Below are 12,042 nucleotides of genomic sequence, written 5' to 3' on the forward strand. Positions count from 1 at the left end.
AATTCTTGTTTTTATTCATATCCATTATTTAATTATGGATTAACTGCAAAAATAAAGAGAAGTAAACATAGGCATTCAATACAAGAAATATTTATATTAATATAAGTGCATTACAAAATAAGTTTGCAATACAAAAATATAAACTGACATAAATAGCACATCACAATAGAGGCATAGCCTCACAATATTGACACAAGCACATCACAACCATTACAACAGGGTTTGCAAAACATAAATGAAAAGGTAATAACCTAATAACTATAGCTGCATTTAAACAGTTTAGAAGCTACATCCCATAAGCTTCACCTTCAAATCTAGCTCTTTAATCCCATACCCAAAATACAACCTCCAAAATTCCAAACATAATTGCAAACATGGTTAAGGGTTTTAACAGCCTGTGAAAGACATTTCTTTCTTTCTTCTCTTTCGACTTTAAAGCTTCATATGCCTCATTGTAATGCTCATACTCTACCTCCAGATACTGAACCTAAAATCCCTACCCTTCCTTTTCTTTCATTCTCATCTTGCATTCTTTTTGCTTCTCTAGCTCATATTCATACCTAGCAAAAGATTCACCGGCTTGAACCAGGCATTGTTCCTTTCTTATCTCAAATCATAAAAAAGATTTAATACTCCTTTAACCTAAGGCATCTGCTTCTCATTGAATCACATTGAAGCAATGTGTCTTTGATATCTATAACTGGTATCTTCGTGATACACTCTTGATTTTGCCATTTGATGCTCACCTAAACTAAGAGACAAAAGAAAAGAAATTGAAGTTGAAGAAAAGAAAGAAAGGAGAAGAGAGAGTTACAATTATATGGAAGAAATTAGGTTAAGAGGGGAGATTAGGGATATTGGGTATTAGAATTTTTAGACTCAGTTGGATTATTTCTGTACATATCACCAATGATATGGCAGTTACTGGTTATTTTCGGCTTCCACCTCAGCAATAGATAACTATAAACTGTCATCTGATGCATTAATGAGGAGCTTATATATTATTAATTATATTTATGAACTTGTGCTACCAAATGAATACAATATGTATAGTTACGGTACCATCTATACATTTTACCCAGGAAGGTGAAGATCAAATACCTTGAATTTGATGTTGATGGGAATATGAAACAAATTAAGACACAAACCAAAGTAATCGATATGCAATTAAAATTAAAGTTAAGTGACTTTCATGAAATAAATTAAAATTAAGTGACTAAATTGAAACTAAGTGTATATTTAGGTGACCATTGGTATAATTATCCGTCAACCAGAACAAATTAATTCATGGGAGTCCAATAAGAAAAAAGATAACTCCATACTTATATAAAGTCAGTCTTGTAAGGAAGAAAAAGTCATTGATAACTCATATATAAATTACTCTTTACATTCCTAATTATCTCAATCTTTTCTAAACTAATTGGCGAGCATTCCACTATCCGTTCAGGCCTAGGACCATTGAAAGCAAAAGAAACACCACATTTGAGACTAAAAGATTGAGATTTTTTTTGTTTAGATATTTTTCTACGTTAAAATTTTCTGATAATAGGAAGATGATCTTTCATTACTCATGATTACATTATGAACATGAGCATCAACAACATAAATTGGGAGTGTACTAAACCACTCAACTTGATTAGAAACTAATCTAAAATGCATAGCCAAATAATGTGCCACTCAACAAATCTTATTTCAGCCTTTAGGTCATACAAAAGGACACGGAGGATTTATAAGGACATAGAGATTAAAATATCCTTAGGAGGTAAATAGTTATTGATGAGCTTGCATATTATATAAATTTGGTGAATAGAATCATTCACTACCGAAAGCTCCTTCTAAAAAAACTCGGAGACAAACTTGACATAGCTCGCAAGTTAGAGCCTCCAAAGCAAGCTTGTAACTTGATCTCACTGTATAAGTTCCATCTTTGGTGTAGAACCAGCAACGTTTATCATTAGTTCTGAAAGTACTTAGTGGAATGGATAAGATCAACTCGTTGTCACGAGCTACAAATGTAGAGTTTAATAAATCTGAATTCCATCAACTATAAAAAATAAGATCTGCTACACTTCCTACATAACCCGAGGATCATCCGAAATAGAAGTATCTTGCCCATCCTCCACACGCTAAATCAAATCTTTAGTAAGCAAAAGAATCATACCTATAATATTCAACCAATAATAACTTGAAGAATGACTCATAGTAGCCTACAAAATACTAGAATTCTGATAATATTTAGTTTTTAAACCTCTAGTTGTTAGCAAATCAAAATTCACAAGAAGGCGCTAGCACTACTTTGCAAGACTAGCTAGATTATTAAATGTGAAACCCTAACCAACCATTTTTCTTTGCAACACAAAGTTTATCTAAGTAGCCTAGTGAATCCCTTTTCGATCTCCATATAAATCTCCCCACTAAAAAGAGTCATAATCTTCTGTAATTCATCTGCTGTTGAAACTAACATTTGATAGACATTCATAGTATATATTGGGAGGAGCTTGAGCCATTGATTTAATCATCATTTTACGACCACCCTTAAATAGCCAAGCAACTATTTCTTTCAAAAATAATCTTGAGGTAGCTAAAGGTAGCTCGCTTAGATTGATATATAATAGATGGGATACCTAAATAAGAACTTTTAGAAGTTGAATCCTTAATGCTAAAGAAGAAATATATCTAACTCATTTGAAATTATTGCAGAAGCAAATAACGTACTAGATTTTATTAGATTAACTAACTGACTTGAAGCGGCCTCATATGATCACAAAAGGCGTTTAAACTCGTTATTCTCTGAGTTAGCCTTTGTGAAAATAGACTATCATTTGCAAAAAAAAAAAAAAAAGTGAAATAACAGGCACCGTTGGAGCAAGCTTTAAACCATAGAAACGACCTTGACCACAAGCCTGAGAAAGCATCCTAGATAAAGCATGAGCATAAAGAATAAAAAGATTTGGTGATAATGTGGCCTTTGGCAAACTTCATTTGAAGGAATTATGTCCTCTATGTTAACACCATTAAACATGATAGAGAAAGTAGCCAAAGTGACACCTCTTATAATCAAATCAATCTAAGATTGATCAAAACCTAGTGTCTGTAGAACTATTTGAATAAAAAGCCATTCTAAATGGTCATAAGCCTTCGCCATATCTAGCTTAATAGTTACATACTTCCACCAATTCTTATATCATGGACCTCGAAACACATGGTTCGGTCTAGGTACACATGTATATTAGAAACTGAAAATAATTTCTTTTAAATAATTTATGTTCATTAAATTTGTACTAAATGTTCATTAAATATGTACTTGTTTAAACATTAATGCTCATTGATTGTTAACTTTATTTTATTAAAAATATATTTATACCACAATATAAATATTTGTAGTATAACTTTAGCTTGACATTTTTTTTGTTTACTAACGGTAAGGACGATTTATGTTATGTCTATGTTATATATGTTTGTTTTAATCAATTAATGAATATGATGTTTATTAATAATGAATATCCATTAACAAACTAATGAATATTATGCATGTAAATGATGAATGTTTATGTCAATCATAAAATTATTTTAATATGCATAACAAAAACAGTGAATTTAACTTTTATAAAGAATTACCATCATTTTCATATGTAAATAATATATTATTTAAAAATATTGATAAATACTATATACACAGACAATGAATATTGCAGTACCAGATAATAACATTAAGATTAACACTGATAAATAATGCATGAAACAAAATGAACATAAACATTAACTGTAATGAATATTAAATTTACAAACAATAAATATTTAAGTATAAAGAAGATTAATTATTATAGAATATTACATCTAATGAACATTACATATATAGAAAATGAACATTTTAGTACATATAAATGAATAGAAAATATTATTATGTATCTAGACCAATAAAAAGTTTTTGACATGTGTCATTATATTTTGACACACAAAATTTCACTTTTAACACATACTTATTATATTGATACATAGAATTCAAATTTATGTATAATTTTTTATTAATTTATTGATAATTTTTATATTATTATATTAATAAAATTTTAAAATATAAAAAAATTAATATAAGCATTAGAAATATTTAATTTATTTAAAAATAGTATAAATAGTTTATAAAATATTAAAAATTTAAATAAATATATAATTTATATTATTATTTATAATCAAAATAATTACGACAAATACAATATCAATAAATGATTAATTTTTATAAATATATTAAAAAATATTTAATATATAATTTTTTGATATAATATTAACTTTTACAAATTAATTTTATTATAATTAAAAATGATTAAAGGAGCAGGAATTCTCCGCACGTAAACTATAATTAAATTTGTAATATTGCACGTAATAAGATACCAATAAATAGTTATTAAAATGTTAATTATGTTATTCAAAGTCTCGTCTATGGTTATATATGACCTTGAAGACGAACTTGCAGCGTTTTTTTTATCAGTTTTCTTTATATTAGAGGTTGAATTTTATTAACTAGTTTGAATCGATGAATAATTATTGATATTTAAAAATATTATTTTTATATGACAATCACTAATAAATTAAATAAATACACATAAATAAATGTTTTTGTTATAAACTTCAATGACTTACATTAATTTGACTAAATATTCATGAACTGTCCTGACATAATTAAGAGCCATTAACCCTCAAATAATTTAATAAAAGTCTCTTTTATATATTTATTTAAGTTGAAATAAATCTGTTACCAGAATAAGTATATAGATGCTGTCTTTCATAATTTTGTTTACAAGTTTAACAAAAATAAATAAATTCAGATTTTCTTATTATTTATTAAAAATCAAAATAGACATATATATATATATATATATATATATATATATATAAGTAAGAAATAATTTATATCTAGCTTTTTGTATTTTTTATTTTTTCAATTGAGTTTTTATATAATTTTAGTTTTTAAAATTAAGTTTTTATATTTTGTTTTCACGATATTAAGTTTTTTCTTTCAATGAAAATATAAACGATATTAATTGAGTGTGTAAAATATATTACTTGGTCATTACATTTTTAAATCTTACTTATAAAGTCCTTAAATTTTAGTATTTTCACTAATTAAGTCTTGAATTATTTTTAAACATATATATACAAATGAATTAATATATACTTCATTTAATTTATATTATTTGTAATTTATTTAATAGATCGATATTAAAAGTATAGAGATCCAAATTGAGAAAAATAAAAATAAATGGAGTTAATTATGGATTTTTTTTCTAAAGGTAAATTGGAATTGCATCTCATGCTTGAAGCCTAAGTGCCAATATCACTTATTTTGGCATGTGGTGCCTACACTTTTGATGGAAAAAGAGAAGAGCTGGCCACTTAAGACTTAAACAAAAACCCAATTGAATTGAGCTTTTTAGTTTGCTTTGCTTATATAATATGATTAACACACAATGTCGTCATTTATGTAGTTAATCATACACGTGTCACTCCCAAACCAATCCTGTTCATTCTGCATGGAATTACATGTCGCCATTTCGATTCTTCTCTCTGTCATCTTTATAAAATGTTGCTTAACCCTTAACCAACTCCTCCATAGCCATAGCCATATATATATTTATATATAAACCCTTCTTCAAACTATCAATTCTTGCTTTCTCTTCTTCTTTTTCTTTTTTTTCCCCTCTTGAAGCCATGAATAATCAGACAAGAAAATCATTTTCTCTCTTTTTTCTTGTTTGTTTTCTGCATCTTCTTCCTCTTTTAGCTTCTGCAGATTGTACTTGTGACCAGGAAGAAACTGCAGCCACACAAAGTGATGACAGAACCAAAACCCTTAAATATAAACTAGTGGCAGTTTCTTCAATACTGATTGCGAGCGCATTAGGTGTTACTCTCCCAATTTTTGGCAAGAAAATCCCATCTCTTAACCCAGAGAACAACATCTTCTTCCTCATTAAAGCATTTGCAGCTGGTGTGATTCTTGCAACTGGGTTTGTTCACATATTACCTGATGCTTTTGATAGTCTAACAAGTCCTTGTCTTAAAAAGAAACCATGGGGTCAGTTCCCTTTCTCAGGTTTTGTTGCAATGGTTTCTGCTATTATGACAATGATGGTTGACACTTTTGCTACTAGTTATTTTAAAAGATCCCATTTTAACAAGGCTTTGCCTCTGAGTGGGGATGAAGAGTTGCAGGGGAAACATGAAGGCCATGTTCATGTTCATACTCATGCCTCTCATGGACATGCACATGGCTCTGCTGCTTTTCTATCACATGATGATTCTGGGATTTTCAGGCATCGGATTGTATCACAGGTGTCTCTTCATTTTCTTTTATCTCTGTTTTTGTTTCATTTTTCTTTTTTATGATTAATTTTGGTAATTTGGTTTTGGGTTTTTTCTCTAAAAGACAAAAAAAAAAAAAAAAAATAGAGAAAGAAAAATTGTTTGGTTTAATGTGATATTATTCTGTATTTTCCCCTGTTTTCCTCTGTTACAAAAGCAATCACTAACCAATACTTTGATAAATAAAATATTAGTAGTGCAATATCAGCATCTAAAAATATGGTATTCAAATTGGATTTGGCTTTTCCAAGTGGTATAGTATATTAGAGTTATAAAAAGAAAATTATATATATAAAAAAAAGATTGAGTGCACTTTCATGGGCACAAACTTTTTTTAAATTTTCAATAATTCTTTTTCTTAAGAAAAATTATTTGTAATGAAGATTGAATGCTTGTTGTGCAGGTGTTGGAATTGGGAATAGTGGTTCATTCAGTAATAATTGGGATTTCTCTTGGAGCTTCTCAAAGTATAGACACAATAAAGCCACTAGTAGCAGCATTAACTTTCCATCAATTCTTTGAAGGCATGGGCCTTGGTGGTTGCATTTCTCAGGTACCCACTTCACACTTTTTCTTTCTTCTGTATTATCCACAAATTACCTTCTGAGAACAATCCCTAGTTAATGCTACTCTGAATTTTCAGAGTCTAAAAATATAGTTTTATTTGTGCTCTACCATTAATGTTGTCCAACTTAATTTCCATTTGGCATCAAAGAAACAAGGTGGAAAAAAGCAATTTGATTTGACTTAGGTGGACCCTACTTGAGGACTATAATGGTTCTACTTGCTTAGTTTTTCCAATTCAAGCTTCTCACTGCATGAAACTATTACTTGCCTATTCTTTTTATCTTTTAGCCAAATTAAAATAAGGAAGAGTTTTTTAATTCTTATTTTGGGAGAGTTCTTTTTGCTTTTCCTGATGCAATAAATGCCTTTTAAGTATTTTATACTCAAATAATGGAATTTTTATTCCAGTCACTTTTGACTCACTCGGTGAAAAAGTCATAAATATTTTAAATGAAATAAATTATATAATTATTTTATATGTGTTACTCACGACACAATTTATCAAATCAGACAATGATAATTTAATTATTTATATAATTACTTATAAATACGTGTCATTTATACTTGTAAGCACATTTCTTTGATCGTAGTAAAAAAAATCTTTTTTTTTTTTTAAGATATTGCTTATGCTCATGTAATAATACACAAGTAATTTGTTCAACAACAAATTATCTATCTTTAAGCTCAAGAGATTTATTGTGATTGCTATATCATGCAATTGGTGTGTGAAACAATAAACAGTTGGACAGTAATTTTGGTTTGGTTGTGCAGGCAAAGTTCAAGTCAAGAGCAGTGGCAGCAATGGTTCTATTTTTCTCCTTAACCACACCAATTGGAATAGCAGTTGGGATAGGGATTTCACATAGTTACAATGGCAATGCTCAAACTGCTCTCATTGTTGAAGGGGTATTCAACTCTGCTTCTGCTGGGATATTAATCTATATGGCACTTGTTGATTTACTTGCTGAAGATTTTATGAACCCTAAATTGCAAAGCAACTTGAGGCTGCAGCTTGGTGCTAATCTTTCACTTCTTTTGGGTACTGCTTGCATGTCCTTGTTGGCCAAATGGGCCTAATTACATAGCCTAATATCAAGATATTGTGACAGAACAAGAAGACAGAAGAAGAGGAAGACATGTAAAACCTTGATAGTTTCTCGAGCATGTAGTTGTAACCCTTTTAACATTTTTCATCTTAGATTAGTAAAATCGAGCCAGAAAAGAAATGGAATCCAAAAAAAAGAAGGTAAAATTCCAATCCTTGAGATGCTTTTATCATTTGTTTCATTCTTTTCCATGTTTGTTTCACCAGTAGTTAACATTTTAAAAAATTTCAAAACGCAAATCCTTCTCATTTATTTGTTATTGCTGTTTCTCTGCATGCAAGATTTAGATCACTTTGCTGATATTAGAATGCAAAAGAAAAACAATTTTGGAGGTATATCATTTATGGAAAAAGAAAAGGACATTTCTTTTTGTTTAACATCTTTCAATGAATAGCTATTCCTGGCCTTATTTGTTTTAATAATAATATTTTTATTGATGTGTTGATCTAATGGTTATTTTAAAGACTTTTTTCTAATTTAGAGTTCAGGAATTCATATTTTTGGGGTTTACATTTTTGGAGTTGAAGCAAAACTCTGAAGATTTCCAATGTGGTGCAAAGAATTTAAGAAATAAAAAACTAATAAAAATAAAATCTTTTAATGAATACCCATTCCTCATCTTTCAATGTGTTTTTCATATGAGATTTAAAGAACATTGGCTGGAAATATACATCAATGTAAATTATGTATGTAATATGGTGAAGGTCTTTACATATTGAGTACAAAAAGTGAGGAAGGATGGTGTCTCTAATCTTAACCAAGGAACCACAAGGGGACTGCGAGGATTTAAGAGTTTGAAGTTAAAGTAAATATTTGGTACTGAAATTAAGGAAGGAAAAAAAGAAAGAAAACTTGAGGGTTTTTGGTGATTATCACCTAATTTCATATTAGGCAAGGCAACTAAGAGTTTTGCTTCAGATTATGTTGGGTAAGCAAGCTTTTAACTATGTGACAGATCAATTCATTAGCACCCATCCATCACAAACTTTTTGGGTGGGATTATATAATTAGTTGATGGTTGTATAACATGTGCATTTTGGCAGGTCATATCTTTTAATTTAGAAACTGTGAAACTAATGAGGCTGAATTGGAGATTCTTTTTCCTTTTATATAAAAGAAAATGGATTTTTTTGGTTGCAGAAAAAAGGAAAGGTTTTGATTGAAATTGAATGCATTTAATTCTCTTCTTGATTTCTTTTTCTCTTACAAAATTTATTGTCATTTTCAGGTTTATAATAGTATTAACTTTCTGTTAATTTCAAAATATTAAAAACAGTTTATTAAAAAGTTATGGCAAAAGAATACTAGTTTTTTCCCTGAACTTGAACCGATATGTAATTAATTCACATTTTAAATTTCTGATCAATTTACTCAGCAACTTAAGAAAAATGGTTAATTCATCTCAATCAAATAACTTACTTAATATGGAAAATTTAATTTAATTCCTGAACTTCATGCTAAATGTTAAATCATATAAAAATAAATTTTTATTGTGTTAAAGTAAAATTATTTAATTTTAATTTAATTTAGTTATATTATTTAATATAAATAATTAGTTAATATTTTAAATTAAATAGTATTGACTTTAATTAACAGTTGCGTTTCTTTAAATTCTTCTTGGAATTAAAAAATATCGTAATATTATTTTATATTTTTACATAAGCTATAAGTTTTATATGATATATGACTTTATTTTTTATTTAAAATATTTTAAAATTTTGGTAATATTTTTTATCAATAACTATCAATTATGATTATTTATAATGTTTATAAAAATTATATAAATAATTTAAGAGGTTAAAGAAAATATTTCAAATGAATTTGGCAACATTAAATCAAATAAAAGCATAATGTTATACAAGTTTGGTAATATTATTTAATATAACTTTTTAATTAAAAATATTATTTAATTATTCTTATTAGATTCTAAGAAAAATTACGTTAAAATTAAATAATTTTATTTTAACCAATAAAAATTTATTTTTATAAAATTTGACATAGTATGTAAGTCAATGATGCGAATCGTACAAGCACAAAGTGATATTAATGTGGGTAACTTGTGTCAAACCCGTATTCAATATTGATGTTTTCACCAACGATCGTTCGCCTAATCAAGCAAGAAAACTCTAACTTCCAACAAGACTCTTAAATAACTTGTACTTGAAAATTTTAATTATAAAGAATTAAAGGTTGTTTAACATAAACATAGGTTCAAGTTAAACTAAGTTTGCAAAATACCAAGCTTTCATTTGATAAATTCATCAAATTCATAAAGAACAAAAAAAAAAAGAATTAACTCAAATAATCAATATTCAACCACTTCTATTACATAAAATTTTGTACTAGCTTATATATGCCTTAGCCCCTAATTCTATAATGATAAGAAAATAAATAACAATAAGACTAGGAATAGAACTCTTAAACTAAAAAGATAACTTAAAACAAGACTCCTAACTACTAAAATACTTCTTTAAACAACCAAAAACTTTTAAAATTCGTCTAATCCAAGCCATATAATAAATATGATAATTGGACTTAAGTAATATGTTATATGTGGCCCATTTTTGAGTATTGGACTTGTTGTATGTAATTTTACACATGTCTTTGAGTTGAATTTTAATGACTTTTGAATAAATAGTTACATTAATTAAGAAAGAACTTAGATTTAATTAGGAGTTTATTTAAGTTATACCATAATTCTAATATTTTATTTATTTTTAATTTATTTAAGAATTTATATTTAATTTTAATAAGTTTTTTCTTTTTATAGAAAAGATTAGAAAGGAATCCTAAACGATCATGAAAAGCTATATCATTGCTTAACACGGGCGTGCTTGTGCCCATGTTGCACCTTGAAAGAAGAATCAAGAAGCATGACTTGACACACAGCTGTGCTAGAAGCCGTGTTTACCTCTGGATTCTGAATAGTATGACATACGGGTATTATATAGGCGTGCTTGAAACCATGACTGCTTCTGCCCTAATCGAAGAACTTGTTAAAACACAGCATAGGATCGCATATGGTCGTGTGCCAAGCCATGCCGTAAGGTGAAGGACATGTTATGGCCGTATGCCAAGCCGTGTCGAATAAAAGAGAGTTTTCTTTCACATGAAACTCAAAAATTTAGGGCAAAATAGGATTTTCTTTGAGTCTAGACTATAAAAGAAGGGGGGTAAATAGCTATTTTAAAAGAGAGAACCATCTAAGAAACAGATTTGAAGACATATTCAAGGAGATCAAGAAGATTTTTATGAAGATTCAAGAGTTTGAATTAATTATTTCTTTTTCTTCTTTGATTTCTTTAATTATGTTTTTGTATATTGCCATAATCATGAGTGGCTAGACTCTTTTTAGAGTTTGTGTTTGTGTAGCTATTCTATTACTCGTTTGGATCTTAATTTCCTTTCAAGGAATTAATTGTTAGTCAATTTTATGAGTTGCTTTTACTTGTTCTTGTATTTGATTTTAGGACTGATTAAATACATGTTTTTAGGTAAATTAGAGACAACGAAAGTTGCATGATTTACCAGCTCATAGACTTGTAAAACTTAGGAACCTCGATCACAAAAGTAGACGATTTCTTCGAGGAACAATAAATCACTAAGGAATTTAATGAATCCTACTTAATTGTCGTGACTATGAAAATAGGTTGTAATTCACTTTGGTATTCTTAGATGAGCTTGAAAGAGACTCTAAGTAATTTGAATGGTTTGCCCTTGACTAAGGCTAATGACTTGAATTGTAAAAAGATCTTGTAATCCAAGTAATAGTTAGTAAATCAAACTCATGCTCTAGTTTTACTTATTAGATTTTTAAAAGAAATTATTAATAGCTTTAAGTTCTCTTTTGTTATTAGTTATTTATTCAATTATAATTATTCGATTTTGTTAGATTGTGCAAATATAATTAGGGCTGGTACTCGGTATCAATCTCCTCAAAGAAACGATACTCATACTCATTTTATACTACTTGTTGCGATCTGTGCATTGCGAAATTTACCTAACATGACTC

The 12,042-nt window shown here is 28.2% G+C and overlaps 1 protein-coding gene across 1 annotated transcript; it reads left to right on the forward strand.

Moving 5' to 3' along the window:
• The first annotated feature begins 5,595 nt into the window (after positions 1–5,595).
• Positions 5,596–8,184, forward strand: LOC8271810 (zinc transporter 1). Its single transcript, XM_002532094.4, has 3 exons — positions 5,596–6,327; positions 6,761–6,910; positions 7,696–8,184. The coding sequence occupies exons 1-3, from the start codon at positions 5,704–5,706 to the stop codon at positions 7,999–8,001; spliced, it is 1,080 nt and encodes a 359-aa protein (XP_002532140.2). The 5' UTR covers positions 5,596–5,703; the 3' UTR covers positions 8,002–8,184.
• Positions 8,185–12,042: the final 3,858 nt, after the last annotated feature.

The sequence above is a fragment of the Ricinus communis genome, chromosome 4 (assembly GCF_019578655.1).
Source record: "Ricinus communis isolate WT05 ecotype wild-type chromosome 4, ASM1957865v1, whole genome shotgun sequence".
Classification (NCBI taxonomy): Eukaryota; Viridiplantae; Streptophyta; class Magnoliopsida; order Malpighiales; family Euphorbiaceae; genus Ricinus; species Ricinus communis.

Excerpts from the sequence above, each read along its gene's own strand:
- LOC8271810 (XM_002532094.4), top strand. The coding sequence starts at position 5,704 with ATGAATAATCAGACAAGAAAATCATTTTCTCTCTTTTTTCTTGTTTGT. Across the intron at positions 6,328-6,760 it reads GGCATCGGATTGTATCACAG|GTGTTGGAATTGGGAATAGT; the intron begins GTGTCTCTTCAT and ends CTTGTTGTGCAG. Across the intron at positions 6,911-7,695 it reads TTGGTGGTTGCATTTCTCAG|GCAAAGTTCAAGTCAAGAGC; the intron begins GTACCCACTTCA and ends TTGGTTGTGCAG.